The sequence below is a fragment of the Bos grunniens genome, chromosome 4 (genome assembly GCF_055505025.1).
Source record: "Bos grunniens cultivar Pamir isolate PY7600 chromosome 4, Bosgru_T2T1.0, whole genome shotgun sequence".
NCBI classification, from domain to species: Eukaryota; Metazoa; Chordata; class Mammalia; order Artiodactyla; family Bovidae; genus Bos; species Bos grunniens.
Window position 1 is genome coordinate 34,616,541 of NC_141168.1, and position 25,911 is coordinate 34,642,451.

Here is a 25,911-nt window from a genome sequence, read left to right on the forward strand (position 1 = left end):
GCAAACTGCCCTAACATATGAAGGCTGTAGTGTTAAAGTTTGTTAAATCCGTGCTAGAATTATCACAGCCTCCTGCTATTCTCTCATATGTCTCTCATATCTATACCTCTCTCTTACCAGTGTTCAAACAAAACTCATTCTTTTATATAGGATATTTTAAATGAATATTTAAATATGATGCATAGTTTAAAAGCTCATAGTTTAGTATTCTAATTCAACGTAATTCTATGTAGCCCAAAACGATGTCTTCTCTTTGTGGTATTGACTACCAACTTCTGTTTTCCCTACCCCCAAATCATTTACTCCTTCATTGTTGCCAGAGTCATCTTTATGAAGCACAGTTCAAATCATGAAGGTCCAGTTCAGTTCAGCTCAGTTCAGTCACTCAGTCGTGTCCGACTCTTTGCGACCCCATGAATCGCAGCACACCAGGCCTCCCCGTCCATCACCAACTCCTGCAGCTCACTCAAACTCATGTCCATCGAGTCAGTGATGTCATCCAGCCATCTCATCCTCTGTCGTCCCCTTCTCCTCCTGCCCCCAATCTCTCCCAGCATCAGAGTCTTTTCCAATGAGTCAACTCTTCGCATGAGGTGGCCAAAGTACTGGAGTTTCAGCTTTAGCATCATTCCTTCCAAAGAAATCCCAGGGCTGATCTCCTTCAGAATGGACTGGTTGGATCTTCTTGCAGACCAAGGGACTCTCAAGAGTCTTCTCCAACACCACAGTTCAAAAGCATCAATTCTTCAGCACTCAGCCTTCTTCACAGTCCAACTCTCACATCCATACATGACCACAGGAAAAACCATAGCCTTGACTAGATGGACCTTTGTTGGCAAAGTAATATCTCTGCTTTTCAATATACTATCTAGGTTAGTCATAACTTTCCTTCCAAGGAGTAAGCGTCTTTTAATTTTTAGATGTCCCAAATATTTACAGAAGAAGGTGGTATAATAAACAGTAGAAGCCCTTTTACCATTTCTGCTACAAAGGGACAGCTATTTTTATATGAGAGTTCAAAAGTGACATATGCTCTTCTTAAACATTTTAATTTGGAAAACATGAATGTATATTCCTCTGTCAGTCTTACAAAGCCAAACCTATTGGTCAACTGACTGGAATTGCCAGTTATCTAACTTACAGAAACCCCGCCCATGAGTGGGTTACAACCTCAATTAAAGCAAGAATATAAAAATACTTGCCAAGAAATCTCAGCAGAATCTTTCCAGGTCTTGCAATGCCACCCCCTCATACTCTGAAAGTTGTAGTTATGGTTGTTTAGTTGCTAAGTTGTGTCCAACTCTTTTGCGACCCCACGGCCTGTAGCCTGCCAGGCTCCTCTGTCCATGGGATTCTCCTGGCAAGAATACTGGAATGGGTTGCCATTTCCTTCTCCAGGGGATCTTCCCAACCCAGGGATCAAACCTGCCTCTCCTGCATTGGCAGGTGGATTCTTTACCACTGAGTCACCTGGGAAGCCCCCTGAAAGTTGTTACATCACATTTAATCCACCTGCAGTTTTTCTAAATTGATTCTTTTATAAATATTCAACTTTGCTTTTACAGAAGCAAGTATGTCTTTTTTTGCACTTCCAGTTCATCAGAGCATGACAACTTAAGCATACAGATACTTGCACTGAGCTCTTGTGTCCAGCAGTCAGCATGCTTTATGGAGGGCACACAGGCCATGGCCTAATACTGCAAGGAGTGAAGCAGTAATTAAGAGATATTTTATTCATTGGAGATCTGAGTCCTAATTCTAATCACATTTGTTAGCTCTGTCATCTCTACTAAATCATGAATCTTCATTTCCTCATCCATAGGATGGGTGAGGAACATAGCACCCGATCTCGCAGGGTTCTTAAAAGTATCAGATGAGACCATGCATGAGAATACATTCAGATGTATAAAATAACAGTGGGGTCCTTTTACATTCTCTGTGTGCATGCTCAGTCTATTCAGTCATGTCCGACTCTTTGTGACCACATGGACTGTAGCCTACCAGGCTCCTCTGTCCACGGGATTCTCCAGGCAAGAATACTAGAGTGGGTTGCCATGACCCCCTCCAGGGGAATCTTCCTGACCTTGCATTGCAGGCAGATTCTTTACAGCCGAGCCAGCAGGGAAGCCCCTTTTACATTCTGCTGCTACTGCTGCTGCTGCTAAGTCGCTTTAGTCATGTCCGACTCTGTGCCACCCCATAGACGGCAGCCCACCAGGCTCCACCATCCCTGGGATTCTCCAGACAAGAACACTGGAGTGGGTTGCCATTTCCTTCTCCAATGCATGAAAGGAAAATGTGAAAGTGAAGTCTCTCAGTCTGTCCAACTCTGAGCGACCCCATGGACTGCAGCCCACCAGGCTCCTCCACCCATGGGATTCTCCAGGCAAGAGTACTGGAATGGGGTGCCATTGTCTTCTCCATTTACATTCTACTGTGCATGAAATTCAGGACCTTCATGATCTGACTCTAACATAGCTCTTCTGGTTCCCCCTCTGACTCCACAATCCTGAGGCCTTTGCCTCTTTCTTCTTTCTCCATCCTTCCTACTTCAGGCTACCCTAGGATTCTTCCCACTCTGGAATACATACACATTTTTGCCAATGAAAGCAGCTCATATTTCTGAGTCTATAGCCCACCTTCCACCTGCGTGCTTCATGATGTTTATCCAAAGGAAATGCAAACATCCTCTCCCTACTCCTAAAGAAACTCTACTCATTTTTCCAAGCTCAGCTAAAATACCACTTATTTTATGAAAACTACCTCACTTTCTCCAGACTGGAATAATTCTGACTCTTGACTATTCCTGCAAACCAGCCATTTACTGCACTCAGTTCTTATTAGAATTACTTATAAATATGTGTTAGTGAAACATTTTTTTTTCAGTCAACATATGTCTTTTGCACTCACTGGAGAGCGCCTTGAAGGCAAAAACCAACATTTCTCTCGAGTCCCTCTCCATATTGCCAGCACATAGGTACCCTTTCAACAATCTCAGAACACAACTGAGCTGAAGTGACTATGAAAGATCACAGAAATCATCAACATGGTTTTTCCTTTATTTTTGACTCCATGATCAAACATAAAAATTATACACATGCAAGAAGACAGCGAGATTAAACACCGATTTCCCACCACTTATTACAGGGAGATTTTTTCCTCCACTTTTCTTTATGATGGGCATACAATCATTAGAAGTTTCATCCTCAACTACAGGGGCTAAGTCATTAGACAAGACGCCTTCCCCTCTATTTTCCTCTTTGTCTCCTGCCCCTAATTTGAATATTTCTCTGTCCTTCCATTGAAATTCTTTTGGCGAAACCTGCCATTAATCTGCTCTAATGTGAAAATCTTTCTTTTCATTGATGTGGCAGTTTGCAAAGACTGGCCTCAAAATCTTTCCACTCTTGTCGGCTCACCACTTCCTCTCATGCAGAGGTGGGGTCTATTTCTTGACTCACTGAACCCTGGCTGAGCCATGTGATATTCTTTGGTAATGGGACATTAGCAAAGGTGACGTAAACTGTTTTCTTTTCCTGGGGCAGCTGTAACAATTTACCTCAAACATGGTGACTTAAACCAACATACGACTCTGGAGTCAGACTGGAGACTGGGGTTGAGGTATATACGCTATTGATACTATGTATAAAGTAGACAACTGAAGGGAACACATTGTGCTCTATTAATAGGTGCTCTGTGGTGTCCTAAATGGGAGGGAAGTCCAAAAGAAAAGGGATATGTGTACATGGCCCCGGTGTTGCTGTTGTTGTTCACTCGCTCAGTCATGTCTGACTCTTTGCAACCCCATGGACTGCAGCATGACAGGCTTCCCTGTCCTCCACCATCTCCTGGAGTTTGCTCAACCTCATGACCATTGAGGCGGTGACGCCATCCAACCACCTCATCCTCTGTCATCCCCTTCTCCTCCTGCCTTCAATCTTTCCCAGCATCAGGGTCTTTTCCAATCAGTCGGCTCTTTGCATCAGATGGCTAAAGTATTGGAGCTTCAGCTTCAATATCAGTCCTTCCAATGAATATTCAGGGTTGATTTACTTTAGGATTGACTGGTTTGATCTCCTTGCTGTCCAAGGGACTCTCAAGAGTCTTCTCCAGCACCATAATTCGAAAGCATCAATTCTTTGGCACTCAGCCTTCTTTATGGTCCAACTCTCATATCCATACATGACCACTGGAGAAACCACAGCTTTGACTATATGGACCTCTGTTGGCAAAGTGATGTCTCTGCTTTGTAATACACTATCTAGGTTTGTCATATCTTTCCTGTCCCAGGAGCAAGAGTCTTTTAATTTCATGGCTGCAGTGATTTTGGAGACCAGAAAAATGAAACCTGCAACTGTTTCCATTGTTTCCCCATCTATTTGCCATGAAGTGAGGGAACCAGATGCCGTGATCTTCTTTTTAAGCCAGTTTTTTCACTTTCCTCTTTCACTTTCATCAAGAGGCTCTTTAATTCCTCTTTGTTTTCTGCCATTAGATTGGTATCATCTACATATCTGAAGTTGTTTATATTTCTCCTAGCAATCTTGATTCCAGCTTGTGATCCATTTACCTCAGCATTTCTCATGATGCACTCTGCATATAAGCTAAGTAAGCAGGGTGACAATATACAGCCTTGACGTACTCCTTTCCCAATTTTGAACCAGTCTGTGATTGGCCCTGGTGATTCAGTGGTAAAGAATATGCCCGCCAATGCAGGAGATGTGGGTTCAATCCCTAGGTTGGGAAGATCCCCTAGAAGAGGAAATGGCAACCCACTCCAGTATTCTTGCCATGGGAAATCCCATGGACAGAAGAGCCTGATGGGCTACTGTCCATGTGGTTGCAAAAGAGCTGGACATAACTTAGTGACTGAACAACAATAGATATGTATACATATGGCTGATTCATTTTGCTGTACAGTAGAAGTAACATAATATTGTAAAGCAACTATACCCCAGTAAAAATTAAGTAACAAACGAAACTCCACCAATAAGGGGGGGAAGCAACCGAAATGTATTGTCTCAAGTTCTGGAGGCCAAGAGTCTAAGCTTAAGTCATCAGTAGGGGCACATTCTCTCCTAATGCTCCAGGAGACAATCTACTCTTCATTTCTCCCAGCTTCCTGTGGCTGTACGCATTCCTTGGTTGGCGGTGGAGGTAACCTCCACCTCCATCTTCACATAACCTTCTCTGTGTGTCTTCTCTTCCTCTACCTGTACATCAAATCTCCCTCTGCCTTTCTGTTATTTATAAGGGCGTGTGTCATTGGATTTAGGGCCCGCTTGGATAATCCAGGACGATCTCAATTTGAGACATTAACTGAATGAAATCTGCCAGGGTTCTTTTCCAAATAAGGTTATGTTCACAGGTTCTGGTTGTTAGGACACGGACATATCCTTTGCATATCACTGGAAAACACCCTGATGCTGGGAAAGATTGAAGGCAGAAGGAGAACAGGGCGACAGAGGATGAGATGGTTGGATGGCATCACTGATTCAATGGACATGAATTCAAAGTCTGGGAGATGGTGAGGGACAAGCAGGCCTGAAGTGCTGCAGTTCATGGGGTCACAAAGAGTCAGACATGCCTTGGTGACTGAACAACAACAACAAAAATATCCTTTGGAGGTCAACTGTTTAACCCACTGCACAAACACTTGAAAAGAACTTGGCCTTTAGGCCTTGCTCATTTGCTATTCTTGGGCACCCAGACAATGCCACCTTATAAAAGAACACAGAGTCCCTGCTGGATGACGAGAAACATGTGGCCAAGACATGGCCCCAGATAATACCCAGCCAACAGGCAAGCACGCGAGTGAGGCCAGGCTAGACCATTCGGCCCCACCAGCTGCCTGCAGAGATCAACAGAGCCTGCCCAGCCAACCCACAGAGTCATGAGAAATAGTAACAATTAGTTGCACAAAGCCACTATGTTTAGGGGTGATTTGTTATGTCAAGAAGCAATTTGCTTTTTTCTGTGTTTAAATTGTCTTGTTTTCTTCTTTTTTTTGATAAAAAGAGAAGAAATTTCTGTGCATTTCTTTTGTTCATCAACTTTCCATTTGAGGGAAAAGGTGATCTATGAGCTTCACGCTTCTTCATTCTTAGTGCCTGGAACGCTCAGTCGAATGCCTGCTGCTTCAGGTTTGGCTTCTTCTTTTCAAACACATCCAGCCTCACTCTGGCTTCCACCCCAAACCCTTTGTACGTGCTCAGATTCCTAAGCATCCTCTTCTCACTCTCTTATCAAAATACAATGCACTTGATCTTCCAACTACCCTCCAAGGGAACTGATCTGGGAGTTGAGGTACCATCTTTTCAAAAATAAACTTTGAACCCACAGTGACTGAGAAGGCACGTCTGCCTCGGCTGTTTTACAGTAATATGTACCTGGACACCTGGGACTGGCCTATTAACCCTGGAAAGGATGAGCAACTAGTTATTGAGATACTCATTGCTTTATATCTTAGAAGGGATGGGATACCTCTGTTGGAAATGGCGGGAGGGAGAGAGGGATGGGGAGGAGAAAGGCAGGGAAGAAAGTGAGCAGGGGAAAAGAAATACCAAATTCTAAGACAAGAATTTAGTCTGTGTGGCACTCTCAGGCAGGTTAGGAGCAAAGGAGCCTACCAACCAGACGATGGGGATGGGTGACCTGCCAAGAGAGCAGGACCTTCTCTTCTGCCTCAACTTCCTCACTTCCCATTTCTCTGTCCACTCCCTTCCGCACGCTCTGTCTCAGCAAAGAGCATCACTATTCATATGATGGCTCCTCTTTGAACCCTCTCTATCTAGCCTCTCCCTCTCATCGGCGACTCTTGTTCGCCCTCCAAAAGGGGTCATCAGTTTCTCTCCTCCAGATCACGGCTCACCAACACATCCAAGCCACCATCCTCTTCCCCCAGATGCCTTGTAACTGACGGTTCTATCTCCATTGACAATCCTCTTCAATCTGTTCTCCACACAGCGGCCGAGTGGGTGTGAAAAGGCAGACCACACGATGACAGTGTGATGATGACAGGACTCTTCTACCTCGGGGCGTTGGAACGGGGCCTTCGCTGGGGATGTTTGGCCACTAGCTCTTCTAAGGACACTCAGACTTCTCCATGAATTCCAGCTCAAATGTCACCTGATCCGGGAGATCTTTCTACCTCTCCTGAAGTGGGCAATTCCATCACTTTCTACACATCATCCTTTGTCACTTTATTCTTTAGCTACATTAAAAATCAGCATTATGCCAAGTGAAGTAAGTTAGACAGCAATACACGAGTAGGGGAGAGGGAGGTACAAAGTAAGACAGGCTCAGGCATGTCTGGTATGACACGGGGGATACAGCCAATGTTTTGTAATAACTAAATGCAAAGTGAGCATTTTAAATTGTAAAAAAGTTATTATCTGGATCTCTTTGTATATGTATAATTAGTTTTTATCTGTATTTAAACTACCACTCATCAGAAGAATAAACTCCAGGAAAGAAAGGCCTTCATTTTGTTTGTTACCTTATCAGTTGAACCTAACACAAAGTCTAGCATATGAGAAGTGCCCAATAAATATCTGCAGAAGGAATCAAAAGACTCATTTAACCCACAGGAAACTAGTCCTATTTTTCAGATAGAAAAAGTGGTTCAGAGAGATCCAAAGACTGGCCTGAGTTCACAGAGTTGGTACAAGGATCGTCTTACTGCACATCCATTCTTAGGCCCCTAGAGGTCATGCTTTGGGGTTTTTCTTTTTAGTTCTGTAGATCAAGCACTATAGACCCTGAAATAAGGATTTATTTCTCGCTCCTTTAGAGTAAAAATGCAACTGGATATATGCTTCTCACTCAGCCTGAAAGATGTCATCATTGTCCTATTCATATTTTAAAATCACATTTCTTTTTTAACAGTAACTCCCAGAAAGCATGAAAATGAAACATATTTCCTCAGCATAATGTTTTTCTTCCGTGACTTCTGAGTTTAGCGTGATAATTTCACTCTCTGTTACTTGAGGACATATTCTTTGTGTAGATGATTTGGGTAATCAAGTATGTGGAAAAATCCTCCGGCCTTCCAAATACATCTGGAATCAAATTTCTGGTAGAAATCGTTTTGGAACAGTAGTTTTTTAAACAGGTAGAGGTGATTGTGATAGCTGGAACTATTGGATTCTGGAAGACTATAGACACCAGGCATCAGGAAATTGGTTTAGAGGGGCACACAACCACGTATAGACACATAAGCTACAATACTTTGGCCACCTGATGCAAAGAGCCGACTCACTGGAAAACACCTTGATGCTGGGAAAGACTGGAGGCAAAAGGAGAAGAGGATGAGATGGTTAGATAGCCTCATGGACTCAATGGACATGAGTCTGAGCAAACTCCAGGAGACAGTGAAGGACAGGGAGCCTGGCATGCTGCAGTGCATGGGGTTACAAAGAGTCAGACAGGACTTAATGACTAAGAAGAACAACAACAAATAGGTAGGGATAGCTGGAATTCCTCTCTTGTTGACAGTCCCTTTCTCCAAATGGTAGAACTTGCTTCACAGAGGTTTTACCAACTAGGTTTAAGTACAGAAGCGAGGGAGAGAGGACAAGCATGAGAGAGAGGATAGAGTGAGGGGTGTGGGGATGCTCCATGTCAGGAAATGAGGAAGTCAGAGAATGATTGCTTTACCAGAAGATGCTCCAAAGAGAACTTAAAAAAGCAAACAAATCGTTTGTATATTATAGTACGTGTAGAACATAGCATGATGACATGTGCAGAATCCTGAGAAAGAATCCATCTTCATCTGCCTCAGCAACATTCAGAGAAATGAAAGATAAAACTTCAGTTCCACCTCACAATACTAGTTCATATATATAATTCAAAGAAATTCAGGTTAAAAACCACTTTGAAGTTCAAGTTGAAATCAAATAGAAGTACACAAAATGATACGCAGATAAAAATAATATGCTCTCAAATGCTCAGTAGAAAGTGCTAGTGATAACGTTACAGTAATTTTTCTAAAATTGTGTATTGCAAAATCTTCTTAAATGAAAACAATCCCCTGTAACTTACAAATGTTGATATTACAAATAATTGTGTGACCTAGGCGATTTAAATTGCACTGAAGATTTACCACCATTCAGAATCTCTACTTAGCAATATATCCTTACTACCGCAACCTGGATTATCAAATGATTTTTAAAGAATAAATATGTATAATCCAGTGAAAGAAAATGGTCAAAGATTTGCTATCCAAGTACAGTATTTTTGCTTTCTCTTTTTCCTTCACTGTTGGATAGTGCAGGAAATACCTACAAAGACCACTTGGGGGCAATACAGTATTTTTGTTTTGTCTCATCACATAGCAACATAGGTTTCTGAGAAGACTGCGGTTTCTTTCAAATTTGAAGCCACATTTTAATCTATGGGAGGGAAAAGGCTGTATTTCATCTTAAACTTACAATGCATAAATCACATAAGACAAATGCAAGTCAGATTTTCTCCTGAAGGGAGCAAAAGTCTGGCTTCCTTTAGCAGACAAATCAGTCTTACCTAGTTGGCACATCTGGGAATATTTTGTATCTAGAGTTTGTCACAGCCTTAGAGATACATCTCAACGAATAAAGGAAATTGTTAATAGAAATGTTTAAAATGACAAACACGCCATAATCTTCAGAACATACTGGCGCAAAGCTATTTTGTTTCTCTACCTAATGTGAAAATGTAAATATCACCTGTCTTCTCCACTAGGTATATGTTTTAGAATAAACTTAGGCATTAAAGTAATTAAACTTTAGCGATATTTACTGTCATTGTCTTCACTATTAGTAGTTTGCATTCACATCACATTTTGTAAAGGGGTTATTAGTGATTATTCTTTTCAGCAATTTGATGAGTGGAGTCTCTATTCCAAGCCATTTCTCTCCCTTCTGCCTGCTGAGTATTAAGTATTGTGTCAAGTACTGAAGGTTTTTTTTTTAATCAAAAATAAACAGAATCTCTTCTTTCAAGAATTTTACATGTATTTAGGCAAGTAAATTTTTCTGCTTAGTTTTTGTTCTCTTGATTCTTTCACTTTATCTGATTTTTTTTTTTCCTCCCAATATATTTTCTTGCCCTCAGGAGATTCTGAACATTACCACAGGGATGCAAAACTCAGGTAAGCCTTATTGTCCAAGTCTAGGAATCAAGGTTATGAAATTAAATTTAGCAACTCTCTTGGTGCCTTCTCAGAAATGGAAAAAATAGGAAGATGGCAGAGTTTTGCCTTGATTTGTGGGTCCACTACCCAAAGATTCATCTTAATAAACCTTTATCATTAGGAGGTTAGTGAAGGAAGAGACTGGGCTTCCCAGGTGGCACTAGTGGTAAAGAACCTGCTTTCCAATGCAGGAGACATAAGAGACGTGAGTTCGATACCCCACGGGATCGGAAGGTCGGCAAGATCCCCTGGAGGAGATCCCCATGACAACCCACTCGAGTATTCTTGCCTAGAGAATCCCAAAGTCGGTCACGACTAGTGACTTAGCATGCACACATGCACGAAGGAAGAGATTATGGTGCCTCTGTCTTTGAATATCTGCCTGGCTTAGCTAGCTCACCTATTGAAGAAATAATGAGAAACTGAAAAACTAAAATGGTGTTCTCCGTGGATGCTTAAACTGCTTTAGAACATTACTTACAAGAGACCTCATTTTTCAAGCTCATTTTTTTTATTCTAAACACTTGTTCTTTTATAATCTTCTGATCAGCGAAGTGTAGCAGAAATCAAGGCAATACATCTGTATGGGATAATGACAGAAAGAGGACGAGTCTTCACAGACTAACTTACAAGAGCTCCTATGATGTCCACAGGCCATGGACTTCTATTGGTCTTTGCAAATCCTGGACGTCTTCCTCATTCCCACCAAGATGTCCACTAGATGGCGCCAGGGAGAAGCGTTTTGAGTAAGACGGGCAAAGAAAGGGCTGTGAGGTGGAAAGTGAAGAGAAGTGAAGTGAAAGTCGCTCAGTCGTGTCCGACTCTTTGCGACCCCACGGACTATACAGTCCATGGAATTCTCCAGGCTAGAGTACTGGAGTGGATGGCCTTTCCCTTCTCCAGGGGATCTTCCCAACCCAGGGATCGAACGTGGGTCTCCCGCATTGTAGGCAGACGCTTTACCGTCTGAGCCACAAGGGAAGTCCAAGGAGCAGGCAAAAGCCCTAAATCCCCAAATACCACCGAGGTCTTCCATCTCTTAAGCTTCCTGAATGCATTCACTTACCTCACCTGATCTCACACCGAAGTCTCTGAATATCAGTTAACCTCCATTTTTCTGGATAGATAATTGACACGTGTCCATTGTTTTTTTTTTTTTTTTGCATTAAAGGAAATAATAATTAGCAAAGTATTCATTAAGATTAGGTTTCACCTTTATGTTGTCACTACAATGCATATATAATAATGTGCCCATATCAGATAATTATATCAGTTCACTACATTAGTTCAGAAGAGAGAACAATTAACAGAGATGGTTTATATAAATTCATTGTATTTATTCTCTGTTGTAGAATATACTCTTAAATATTTCTTCAAATTTCAGTTTTTAGCAAGTTACAATTAATAAGATACCTTTAGTAAAAATGGTAATGATAGACAATCATTCATTGACTAATATTTTTTGTGCACCCGACACTCTCCAGAGTTTGCCTACAGTTCTGAAAGCTTAGGGTCATATATTTAAATGGTCATTTTGGATCAAGTAAAAGTGATGATAATTAATGAATACTTTTCTTCCTATTTGGGCTAATAATCCAGATTCCATAAAAGAATAAATGAATGAATGTACAGAATTACTTGAAAGCTTTTATGGAACAAGGTGGAAATGAATGAGTGAATGAAAGAAATGAAAGTTTTCAGCACAAGAGATAAAGCTAACACACCAATGCCATTAACAGCATAACGTTGTTTTGCATTTATGCACTTTAAAATCCTGTGCAATTGCAAAATAATCATTCTTTTTTCTAGAGCAAACAGATCTGAAATAGTATTTAACATCAGTGTGGGTTGATAAGTGTTAATTTTGCAATTATTATTTGGGTTTTATTGTAATTCAGCTCTAGTCATATGTTTCTTTAATTTTATGCTGGTTATCTATAATTCCTATTTATATAAAATCATACTTAAAAATGAACACCCTGATGCAATTTTAAAATTTAATCCAAGCAAGAGTAGACTAAGTAATACATCAATTCGTTTTACAAACTCCCAGAAGCAGGGTTTTATTCACATTCTTCCTACAGCTGACATAAATCTCCTGGGCCTACAGAAGAGCCAGATGCTCAGTGAGTCTTTTACAAGGTCTGTTCCATAGTCTGCAGTCTAAGACGTAAAATGAAAATCAGGAGAAGAACACTTCCTCAAGTTGAAAAACTGTATTGTAACTTTATACCTGCTCCCAAAGATATTACTCATTTTTACCTTGGGAATATATGAGCTATCTCATCTGACATTATGAAAGGCACAGCATAAATATCGACGACAAATGAGGCTAACTTCATCCCTGCAACTGTGTCATGTTTCCAAAACTGAATAAGAGATATATGCATCCATTAAAAGGGGTCCTTGTAAATAACAACATGCCCCTCTTTGCCAAGGTTCACTCTCTCCTCTGTACACATCTGCTGATTCCATCGATGTGAGAGGGAACCGGAAATGGAAGAATGGTCCCCCGAAGGCCAATGCAGTGGGGGTAGACAGCTGGTGATTTAGAGACTGGGCACGAGCTTGCTTTAACTTTGGTTTACATTGGAGATGATTCTCATAGATACTGACGAGCAAAGCCAGCAGTGTCCTGTGTTTTCCCGTTTTTATCAAAGTGGCCTTGCCTAGAAATTCAGATGATGACATCTGTCTATTACATTTACTGGAAGGCCACTAGAAGATGCTTGCAAAACACAGGGGCTGAATTAAAACAGTTAGGGAGTAAATAGCCTTGGGCAATTTCTTCACGTGGTTAAACATTTTTAAATGATCGCTGATGGAATTCATCCCAAGTATGTATCAAGAGCTAATGACATTCAAGGAATTATCCTCATGTAACTTTTGAATACCAAATATTAACAAAAGAACATCTTCGAATATGGAATTGTGGATCAAAACAGGAATTCATTTAAATTATTTCTCAGCTAGAGAAAATAAGGCTTTGGCTAGGTCTTCTTCCAGGAATCATAAGTCACTCCAGCAATACATTTTCATCAAAGCAGTCAGCTAGAATCTCCAGACATCATAAAGAAGTTACAGATAAGAGTTTCCTCTCTGCTGGATAACTTTACAGTGGATGAAGGGATAATTGTGTCTTTTCACTCTAAGAACCAAATTTAAATTTCTTGCAGTTAATCTATATGACCTGTGTTTAAAGACAGCCATGGACATATTTGACTGAAAATTTTGGTTAGAATGGCTGTGGAAGAGTTTGACTGGTCAATTCGTAGGTATAACTGGAGTGTTTTATCATTGAATTGAGAGGTTTTTCTCAGGGAACAAATTTCTGAATAAAATATAGCTTGAAGTTGGATTTATTCACCAGGAAAATAACATTGCCTTAACAGCAGCAAAAATAGTTGTTTTAAAACTGGATCATATGATATAATAATCAAATTTTGCATTTGACATTAATTTTCTTTCCCTTTTTCCATCCTCCCCTGGTACATTTGAACAGTCTTTGGAAATCTCAAACATTTATATTTTAAATTATTCTTTTGTACAGAAGAGGATTTTAGAAAAATTTAGTTTATAAAGCTTCTACTTCCATTATTTCTCAAATTTGCATTGATGATATTTTTCAACTCTCTCTAAAGCTTTACCACATAGAGTATCTCAGCAGCAGACCTAATTGGAAATAAATGAGCTCACAGTTAAATCTGTTACTGCTTTCATACTCCTTTAGCTGCCAGAATGTTCTATAAACGGCCACTGATAACCAGTTGAGTGGGCTTGCTTCACTGCCCAGTGCATAAATCACTAATGATTCAGCCCTAGGATTCAGGACTCAGTACACAAACACACAAATTATGTCTTGTGGAATTTTCAGAATAGTATTTAATAAAACATTGGTATCACCTGGTTGGGCTTCCCTAGTAGCTTAATTGGTAAAGAATCTGCCTACAATGCAGGAGACCTGGGTTCAATCCCTGGGTCCAAAAGATCCCCTGGAGAAGCGAATGGCAACCCACTCCAGTATCCTTGCCTGGAGAACTCCATGGACAGAGGAGCCTGGTAGGCTACAGTCCACGGGGTCGGAAGAACTCAGACACGACTGAGCCACTAACACACACACATATCACATGGTTAGTCTTTAAAGTAGGTCTTGGTCCTATCCATCACATTAGCATTGAAAACATTTCCATGTATTTTTTCACATCTAAAAATATCATATAGAAGCTACATTTTGGAGGATGGGTGGGTAATTTAACAGATAAGTATAATCTAGGTGTTTTAATGGAAGCTATAAGTACTTCAGTTGAAGGGTAAAAGAACAGACCCTGGCTTTCTGAATCTACCTGCAGCATGAAGTATAACTCTGGCCTCTAGAAGGAAATCACTGTTCTCTGGAACATTAACCCAGGAAGCTGCACTACCTCCCCTTTGACAGCAGATAATAGTATTGTCTAGAACAGTCAGGCAAGATCTTGAAAAGACAAATCTCAAGGACAGGATGAAAATGACAAGAGCTACGTGCTTTCCTGTGCTAAGGCTGCGGCTCGCATCTGTCCTTCATACATGACAAAGATATGAATAAGAAGAAACAATGTAGAGAATAAAGTATGAAGACCTGAAGAAAATCAAATCACAAAGAACTTTCCTTTTCATATAATTTTCCTACAGGGGAATGTGGTGCTTAAATAAAGGAAAAAGAAAAAAAAAAAAAGATTAAAAAAACAACTTAAAAACAATTACCTGGAATATCTAGGAGCTTCAGTTTCCCAGCAAGATGGTGAACTATTATAGGTTAAGTGAGACCAAAGTAGGAATTTAACTAAAGAACAAATCAAAACTTGTGTGACAGTGATTCTGAAAGATATTTTGAACTGGCTGGGAAAGCGGTGGCCATGGGCAGTGTTAGTTGCTCAGTCGTGTCCAACTCTTTGCGACCCCATGGACTGTAGCCCACAAGGCTTCTCTGTCCATGGAATTCTCCAGGCAAGAATACTGGAGTGGGTTGCCGTTTCCTACTCAAGGGGATCTTCCCAGCCCAGGGATTGCACTGCAGGCAGATTCTTTACCGTCTGAGCTACTGTGGGCAGGGATGACTGCAATTAGAGGAGAGTGTTGCCAGAGATTTCTTTGAGAGGATAGGTTGCAGTAACCTGCAACAGGTTTGCTTCCCTCCGGCCTCTCCTGGGTGGTACCCGAGAACAATCACTGACTGCTCCTTCTCTATTAGGGATGTGAAGCCTACAGGATTCAGGTTGCTGAATGTCTCACTCAGGTGAGGAGCTGATAAGTGTGGGATTACATCACATCTGGCATTCATTCCTTCACCTCCTTCTCTCCCAAACCCTAAGGTTGATGAATTATAACGAAGGGAACTGTCTCCTCCCAAGACTCTTCTACTTAAGGGATTAGGGAGTGAGATTCTCAACACAGAAGTCACCTGATACCATAGTGGCAGAGAGAGATGATGAAAAGTGCTTTTACAATGCCTGGAACTCACCTTCAGCCCTCTTTTGTCGCTGTTGTGGGTTTTTACAAACATTTATTTACTTGGCTGCATCGGGTGTTAGTTGCAGCAGGTGGGACCTTTCATTGCAGTGCTCAGACTCTCAAGCTGCGATGCACAGGCTCAGCAGTTGTCGCGTGCGGGCTTAGCTGCTCCACAGCACGCGAGATCTTAGTTCCTCAGCAGGGGTCGAACCCACGTCCCCTGACTGGCAAGGTGGATGCTTAACCACTGGACCACCAGGGAAGTCTTCCATCCCCTTCGGATTTACCTGGCCTTCCCCTGATATGATAACTACAAGAATAAATAGTATCTGAAGGATAACTTAAGCTCAAAGAACAAAAGAGGGCATGCGCGAAAAGTACAACCACCTCGAAAAGAAAGTAATAAACTAAATGCTACATATCATGCTTCTAAAACCGTGCTTCTAAACCACAGGGGCTCTGTGGCAATGGATAGAACACTGGACTTCTAAAAGTCATGAGCTAGGCATTCGCAGCAACATGGATGGATCTAGAGATTGTCATAATGAGTGAAGTAAGTCAGAGAAAGAGAAATATGATGTTGCTTATATGAAGAATCTAAAAAGAAATGATACGAATGAGCTTATTTACAAAATGGAAACAGGCTCACAGACTTAAAGAATGAATTCATGGTTACCAGTGGGGAAGAGTGGGTAGAAGGGAATGTTTAGGGAGTTTGGGATTGGTATGTACCCACCGCTATATTTAAAATCGATAACCAACAAGGACCTACTGCATAGTTCAGGGAACTCTGATCAATATCATGTAACAACCTAAATGTGAAAAGAATTTGAAAAAGACTAGAAACATGTATATGTATAATGAAATCAGTTTGCTATACACCTGGAACTAACACAACATTGTTAATCTCCTATGTTCCAATATAAAATACAAAGCTAAAAAAACTATAAAAGAATAAAATTAATGGGTTAGGAATTTAAAATAAGCATGATTAATATCCTCATATTAGAAATAATGGTCGATGGTAGGGAAATGAAATATAGAAAAGGATCATTAAAAAGAATCAAGAGGAAAAACAGTAAGAAATCAACTGCTGTAAGTAAAAACGTACATAGTTCTCAAGTTGAGAAGGCGATGGCACCCCACTCCAGTACTCTTGCCTGGAAAATCCCATGGACGGAGGAGCCTGGTGGGCTACAGTCTATGGGGCCGCAAAGAGTCAGACACGACTAAGCCACTTCACTTTCTCAAGTTAAGGGGTATTAGCACATGAAATGGAGAAGAAAATGGCAACCCACTCCAGTGTTCTTGCCTGGAGAATCCCAGGGACTGGGAAGCCTGATGGGCTGCTGTCTATGGAGTCGCACAGAGTCGGACACGACTGAAGCAACTTAGCAGCAGCAGCAGCAGCACATGAAATGAAGGGGTCGAAATTTGAGCAGAGGAAAATACTGTGGCAAAAATATTACAAAAAATAATGGAAACAAATTCCCCAGAATTAAAGAGTAAAGACTTCAGGCTCAACTGAAAACACAGATAAGAAGCAAATCTAGGAGGATGCTGTGAATAATCAGGGGATGTGAAGGTGACAAATTCCTTGATAGAGTTTGATTATGGCTTTGTATTTTAAGAAAATACCCCCCCCCCAAATGATTATTTCAATCAGAATTTTTAAATCTACACTGTGACGACGGAATGTGGAGAAGTGGCATAGACAGCAAATGACATTCGTCATGAGGGGGCAGAGTGGAAGGTACTAAAATTTAAGAACTTAATAGGAGAAAATAAGCATTGAGTATATGTCTCAAATGAAGGATATCCACAGTATGTTACATTCAGAATATATAACTTTTAAGCTAACAGAAGAAAATTTCATCTCTACAGTGAAAAACAGAAAAAGATATTTTAAATGAAACGAATGCACTGAAAATTTTAAAAAATAAGATAGTAGGAATAAGTCCTAAATAATCTATGCAAGTCAATTAAAAATCATAAATTAAAAAATGAAGATTCTCAGATTGGGTGAAAACAATAAATTTCAAAACTCTACTGACTATTAAAAAATCCATTTACTACAAAGACATATCAAAAGGGAAAAATTTTAAAAACATATGCAAAAACAAAAATATAAACCAAAAGAAAATTCACAAAAATCTTAACATAGACTAAAATAGAATTTAAGCAGTTGTATCCTAAGACAAAAGAAAGCTAAATATACTGGCTAAAGGAACTATGGGCTTCCTAGGTGGCACAACGGTAAAGAAACTGTCTGCCAATACAGGAGTCTCAAAAGACATGGATTTGGTCCTTGGGTCGGGAAGACCCCCTAGAGTAGTAAATGGCAACCCTCTCCAGTATTCTTGCTTGAAAAATTCATGGACAGATGAGCCTGGCAGGCTACAGTCCACAGGGTGGCAAAGAGTTGGACACGACTGAGCCTGCGAGCGCACGTGCACAAAGAGGAACCGTGGAAAAAGACGTTGTAGCCGTCATAAATAGGTAACAATCAACAGGATTGCAAAATATTCAACTAACAGGATGACAGGGAGAAACAGACCAACGATTTTAGTCAGCGATCTTAACACATTCCACTTAGCAACTATTAGATCAAACAGGAAGAAATCAAGTATCTGCAAAATATGATCAATAAGTGAGCCTTTAAATATATATAGAATTCTATAGCCATGTAGAGTTTTTGTTTCTAAGCACTCATGGAAAATTCTTTTTTTAATATAAAGATTATTAGTCAATAAAAGAAAGCCTGGATAAATTCCAAGATACCAGTAGCATACAGGATTTGTCCTCTGATAATAATGCAGTAAATGAGGAATTCATAACAAAAGGATAGCCGAAAAAGAATCCTTTCTTTATAAATTGAATATGTTATCAAATACCTTGAGCTAAACAAGGCAATCATAAAGAATATTAAAAAGTAGAATTAGATAATTCGAAATTTATGAGACATTACTAAAGCAGGACATAAAAGGAATGCATAGCTTTAGCCATTTTTGCTAGGAAACAAAAACGTTAAGCATCAAGGAGGCAAACATTCCAATGAGAAACTAAAAAGGAACAATAGAGCAAACAAAATACTAGACACCAAGAAATGATGCAAATTACAGTATAAATCTGTGAAACTGGGAACAGCAACATCAAAATGATGAAAAAAATTAACAAAGTAAAAACTTGTTTCTTTAAAAAGATTTAACCAACCAGCAGAAAAACTTCTGATAATTTTAATAGGAAAATAAGAAGAAAATGCATCATGCTTATCTACAAAGGATAAACTGAAAAAGATGAAATAGCTGCAAACACAACAGATATAAAAATAAAAACATTATAATCTATTATACACTAAAGAATTTAAAAATTTGATGAAATTAGTAACCCCTCCCCAAAAATACCAAACTGTACATGAAGACATTGAGAACTTAAAATCAACCAAAATGTTTTCAATAAATTGAAATGTCAATGCTGTTTTTAAAAAACCCTTCGAATCTTATTTTTTAAAGAGACGTACCAAATTCTTGAGGGCAGTCTAATTCCTCTCTTATATAAGCTGATTTAAAAAAACTGAAAAAGAGTGAACATTATCCAGCTTAATTTTATGAAGCTACAAATAATGTAAATTATAAAAACTGTATGAGAAACATAAGAAAACATAAGTCCACATCATTTATGAACATAGGTATAAAAATTGTAAATAAATCCAACAGAGTATTGAAAATAGTCCAGAATAATCAAGTAGGTTTTATCTCATTTATGCAGGGAGTTTGTAATCAAAAGAAAATCTAGCAACAAAATACACCAGATGAACGTGAGGATAACCATGATTAACTGAAATGTAATGATAGACCCACTGCAGTTAACTGTACTATTCTCCTTGCTTTGGCAGAAATTGTAAAGGTTAAATACAAAAAACCTACTGTAAGCATTTTACTTAACAGAGAAACCTGAGATGTGTCCATCTTAAATGATGCTCAACTCAAGAACACTATGAATTCTACTTTTAAAGATAGTATTGGCTATCCTGGACAACATTAATCAAGAAAAAGAAAAAAAAAAGGAAGAAGAAAAGATAGCTAAGAATTAAAGGGAAAAGAGATTCACATGGCTTTATTTGCAGATAAAATATCTAGTAAAACCAATGATATGGATAGTGAACTTACTGAAACAAGTTTATCAAACAGAAGTTCAACTCTAAAAGCAGAATTTCTCTATCCTAATAATGGGCTTCCCTTGTGGCTCAGATGGGAAAGAATTCGCCAGCAACGCCTGCAATCCTAATAATGGGCTTCCCAGGTGGCACTAGTGGTAAAGAAGCCACTTGCCAGTGCTGGAGACAAAAGAGTCGTGGGTTTGATCCCTGGGTCAGGAAGACCCCCCAGGAGAAGGAAATGGCAACCCACTCTAGTGTTCTTGCCTGGAGAATCCCGTGGACAGAGGAGCCTGGCAGGCTTCAGTCCATAGGGTTACAAAGAGTCAATCACGACTGAAGCAACTTAGCATGTATGCACTATCCTAATAATAACCAACTGGAAAATATAATTTAAAAACCAATATCAAAAAATACTTTAGGGAATCTCGAAGTAAACTTAAGCAAGACTATATAAGATCTCTGTGGAGGAAAAAATAATAAACTCTAACAAAGGACAAATAAAATGACCTGAATAACAGAGAGACTTAATATTATGAAATCAATTCTTCAAAAATTAACTATAAATTCAATGTTATTATATATTGAAATTTCAGTAGGATTTTAAAAGTATACTTGATATTCTAAAATGTTTATAAGGAAATAAATGTCTACCATATAGTTAACTTAATCTTGAAAAGAAAAAGTAAAAAAAACGAGCCTCCTCTGTCAGCCATGAATAAGTATTTATATTGCCAAAATAATAAAAACAAGTGTGCCAACTGAAACAGAACAGAAATCCCAGCGGCATCCCCGTATACAGGTGGAATCTTATACAGTACATGTGATATGGGATTCACAGGGAATAATAAGTTTTTAGCTCATGAGAACCAATTATAGAGAGAAAAAACTGCATCAGAGGTGGAACTCTAATTGAATTAAATATTTATATGTCCAGAAAAAATTATAAAAGTAATGGAAAAAATGGAGAAGTACATCTTTGTGACTTAAGAGAAAAGAAATGATTTCTGAGACCAAATTTCTGAAGAGGAACCATAAGGAAAAAATTAATTTGATTAATCAGCTGAAAATTTATAATCAAAACAGAACACTATAATAAAGTTCATAGATGACAAATTGAGCTATTTGCAAGAATGAGTTCCCACTTTTCACTTGATGCAGCTGGAAAAGGTCAAATGTTGGCCTAATTGTTGCAGCATGGAAATGGATATATGCATTCTGAAGGGCAAACTGGTATTATTTAATTCTATCAAATGAACCCCTATCTTATGACCCAGCAATTCCAGCTTTGGGTATGTATTCTTCAGAAAATGATAAGCAGGTTCATAAAGAGTCAAACAGAAGGATTTGTACATTTGAAGTATTGTTTGCTTCAGCCAAGAGTTGAAGCAATCAGGATGTCTATCACTGGAGCTGTGGATAGGTAAAATACAATGCAATACACATTAGCAATACCATAAATCAGTGAAAAGTAACACAGAAGATGTATACACAGCAATGTGTATGGTTTCTTCCTCAAAGTATGCAGTGCTGCATTTAAAAAAAAAAAGGTTAGAAAAAAATTATCTAATATAATACAATTTATATACTAAAAATACTGACATGTATAACAAAACAAAGAAGCTTATTTTACAAAAATATGCACAAAAAGATACACATTAAGTCATTATAATGATGGCCTTTGAGGGGCTTCTGGGCTCAGACGGTAAAGAATCTGCCTGCAATGAGGGAAACCCAGGTTTTATCCCTGGGTCAGGAAGATCCCCTGAAGGGCATGGCAACCCACTCCAGTATTCTTTGCTGGAGAATTCCAAGGACAGAGGATCTGGGTGGGCTACAGTCCATGGGGTCACAAAGAGTGGGTCACGACTGAGTGACTCACACTTGAGGGAAGGAGAATTAAGTGGGAACTGGGAGTAAAACGTGAAAAATAGAACAGATAAAACAAGAAGATTGCACACACAGATGCTGCAAGTTCTACAAGGACAGGGATTCTGATCTCTGCTCAACAAACATTTTCCAAATACATGAACGTGACATGAGTTGAGGAATATGATTCTTGTATCTCTCTATATCCAAGTTCCATAGGAACTTGGTTGAATCATAGGAAAGTAATTTTTTGTAGGTTGAATTTTTTTTTTTTTTAATATCAAAATATATTTTATTCTGGACCTCTTTCAGATCTGATTCAAATTACAGTTGTCAAAGCAATACAATGCAAAGGGAAACTGCAACAACAACAACAAAAAATGTGCCTAGAAAGGATAAAAGAGTCATTGGGGACAAATCATTGTGATGTGGAACCAAAATACATCGCAAGTGTAATTAACATGGTCCAGGACAGCATAGAGTATCTGTATCAGTCTTCCTTACACAACAGTCATGAAAACTGAACAACAAAGTTCTTCAACATGTACAAAAGACTGTCATGGGCTGGTTTACACTTTTACAACAGTTTTAAAGTTAACTGGATAACTAAAGAAATGATGCAGACATTTTAATCCAGTGCTATAAGTAGGCTCACAGAATTAGACCCAAAGGATTTGTAGAAATCAAAAATTAGAACATTATAGCTACAATGTCGAAGTCAGGAAAGAAGAAAATTACTTCTGTATTTAGGGATTACAGAGCTACGAAATGCAGTCTGCGTGTTTTTGATGAGATGGATAAGTACATTAGACTAGATACAACATGCAGAATGTTTTCTTGAACTTATCCATAAACTCCAAAGAAAACATCATGAAACAGATTACGAGAAAATTAAAAAAAAAAATACATATGCCCGAGTTATTCACCCTGCTTCAACACTGTCAACATAAAGGCAGAAATAAAGAATGCTATTAATACTTCAGAACTACTGATATAAGACATCAAATTTCTAAATCAGTGTATTAAAAAAGTGAACACTTCCTCTTTTTTCGCTCTCTCTTCTACACTTAACTAGATTCATGTTTTTTTTTTTTTAATTGATATTGAATGTGACACGTCAGAGCTATTACCGGAAGGAGTTGAATCATAGGAAAGTAATTTTTTGTAGGTCACAATTGTCAGCAATTTCATACAATTCAATTTAACAGAAAAGGGCAATTGGAGAATAATTAATTAAAGGTTCTTAGGGAATATAAATAGCCACTGTGAAGACTTGTAGGAGAAAACACAAAAGACAAACCAGATTAGATTCCAGTTTTTCATGATTAATTAAAAATCATATATACTGATATACTGATTATTGTCCTTAAATTTAACTACCCTTAAGACCTAAGTCATCAACACCATTTCCTTACAATATCAGTTATCTGTTTTACTAAGCGATGTAACCCTTGCATCTTTCATCACGCTTATCTGTTTTTTCACAATATTTAAACGTGCCTTTTAGAAATCTTTCACTGTTGGAAGATTTTCCAAAACTTAAAGTGTAGTTTATGTAAGATAACTTCTGAAAAGTATCAGTTATAGCCACTTTTAAATCTCTTGAAATTATAAGAGGCACTTGTGCCTTCTCTTTTTATTAAACCGTTTTATTCTGATTAGAATACAAAAATCTGTACATATTTAATGTATACAAGATGAAGAGTTTAGAGATACGTATACACCCATGAAACCATCACCGCAATCAAGTTATAAACATATCTATCCCCTCCAAAAGTTTCCCTCCATCCTACCTATTTGTTTAGTGATAAGAACACTTAAAATCTATCCTCTTAGCAGATCTCAGTATTATTAACTATAGGTACTATACTGTAAGTATATAGATCTCTAGGACTTATTTAGCATAACTGAAATTTTACACCCTTAGACTAACACCTCTCCAGCCCCTGGTAACCACCATTCTATTCTTTGCTCCTGTGAGTTTGACTAGTTTAGATTCCTTCTATAAGTGGGATTGTGTGGTATTTGTTCTTTGAAGGCATTTTGTTTGATTTTATAGAAGTAATTGTTCAGAAAACAGAAAAGAGGAAGTGGGAGGAAACTGAAAGTAAGCACGTATGTATTTCCTCTTACCTGTGATTTGGACAATTAATTTTGTAAAATCAGAAACTCCTTAAAATTTATCAAATATACTCTTATTAGGCTTAATTTTTGACTGAGCTAAGCTGAATTACCTCTTAAAACTAAACTTTTTGGAGGTTATTATTAAATTCTTCCCTGAAAACTTTCTCATCATGCTTTATATCAGGGCTCACTATGTCAGGCATCCTTGAGAGAGGTGTTTTTTACTCAACAAATATTCCATATTGAATGGCAAAATGAAATAGGCACTATGCTTCCTAAAAATAAAGCAAAAGGCATAAGGGCAAAACTATATTTTCCTTTGTTGCATTGACTACATTTTTCTTAAGTAGAAAGTCAACTCAAGAAAAACAGACCATAGCTGAAAACTAGCTTTATAATGGGTCAAGGAACTGACTAAAATGATAAATTGAGGTGAAAAAAAAAAAGATGTAGCTTTTGTGATCTCGAGTGAAGCTGTTTCTAGGTGATTTTTGAACTACATTTATTAAATGAAAATCTCTGCTTGCAGCAATAAAATGATACAATCTTTGTTCCATGGGAGTTGATAATCATAAAGGTCAAAAAAAGGCAACCCAACTCACTTTATTTATCTTCAGTATACTTTGTGGGAAATAACTGCTTCGATGGAAATTTTACCTTGACAGTGAAGCGTTTTTTCTTTGGTGGATTCCAAACCATGCCAGTTGAATGAATGAATGCACGCAGAGGAGTTAAGGATGTCACCAGTACATATGCTTTAAGAATTACAGATAAGTCTTTGGCTCTCAAGAGTGTTTCTTGTGGTGCAAGGGCTGTAGTTTGATTCCTAAAAAATACAAAACAAAATTAAAGCTCCATAATTTGGAGTGAGTATGTAATTTGTAAATTACCTCAGCACTTTGTACACCCTATCTTTCACTCCTTGAGCCCCAGCCTTCAGTATATGGGCTTCCCTAAACAAAGGCTAAAATAATACCAAAAATAAGGTTTAAAGATCTAAAAAAATGTTAACATTAGTCACATCTGGTACCATCCCAACAAAAGAGGTACATATAAAAGTTTAGGAAACCCCTGAAATCTTCTTGTTCTGCCCTTATCTACCTTAGCTCTATCTTTTCCTCTACAAGATATTGTTTCTCAGTAGTGGACAGATAATGAAAAGTATGCCAAAATACTTTCCCCACTAATTTGATTCTACTTCTGGTGGCTCAGACGGTAATGTGTCTGCCTACAATGTGGGAGACCCAGGTTCGATCCCTGGGTTGGGAAGATCCTCTGGAGACGGAAATGGCACCCCACTCTAGTACTCTTGCCTGGAAAATCCCATGGACGGAGGAGTCAAGTAGGCTACAGTCTATGGGGTCGCAAAGAGTCGGACACGACTGAGCGACTAAACTTTCACTTTTCACTTTCATAATGCACAGGTGGCGCTAGTGGTAAAGAACCTGCCTGCTAATGCAGGAGCCATAAGAGACGAGGGTTCGATCCCTGGGTTGGGAAGATCCCCTGGAGAAGTGAATGGCAACCCACTCCAGTATTCTTGCCTGGAGAATCCCCATGGGCAGAGGAGCCTGGCAGGCTACAGTCCATGAGGTTGCAAAGAGTTGGGCATGACTGAAGCGTCTGAGCATTCATGCCAGCAATAATCTACACCACATGATCATTAAGGGTTAATTTAAGGGATGAAGTTTCAGGAAACACTTCAGTCTAAAAAAGGAAAAAAAAAAAAAAAAACACCACTGGTTGAATATTTTGTGATGAAGCAAATAGACTTTCATCATGTGTGTATGTGTGTTTAGTCTCTCAGTCTGTCCTACTCTTTGCAATTTGACTCTATGGACTATAGCCTGCCAGGCTCTTCTGTCCATGCAATTCTCCAGGCAAGAATACTGCAGTGAGTTGCTGTTGCCTTCTCTAGGGGATCTATCTGACCAGGGGATCGAACTTGCGACTCCCGCATTACAGGCAGATTCTTTACCGTCTGAGTCACCATGGAAGCCCACGTCCATCATAAATGGTACCAAAATGTATGTATGTGTGTGTGTGTGTGAATCGATCAGTCATGTCTGACTCTTTGCGACCCCATGGACTGTAGCCCACCAGG

At 39.0% G+C, this 25,911-nt stretch overlaps 1 protein-coding gene across 47 annotated transcripts in view; it reads right to left on the reverse strand.

Annotated features, from left to right (window-relative positions):
* Positions 1–25,911, reverse strand: part of CPED1 (cadherin like and PC-esterase domain containing 1) — a 326,670-nt gene that overhangs the window by 183,247 nt on the left and 117,512 nt on the right. For 42 of the 47 annotated variants that reach the window (XR_015162215.1, XR_015162216.1, XM_086395901.1 and 39 more), the window contains one exon: positions 24,465–24,633. The exons of the other annotated variants lie outside the window; for them this stretch is intronic. Coding sequence is in view for 40 of the 42 variants with exons in the window: in XM_086395901.1 (XP_086252027.1) it covers positions 24,465–24,633 (169 nt within the window). In the remaining 2 variants the exon portion in view is untranslated. The remainder of the gene's footprint in view (positions 1–24,464; positions 24,634–25,911) is intronic. 47 annotated transcript variants of the gene reach the window in all.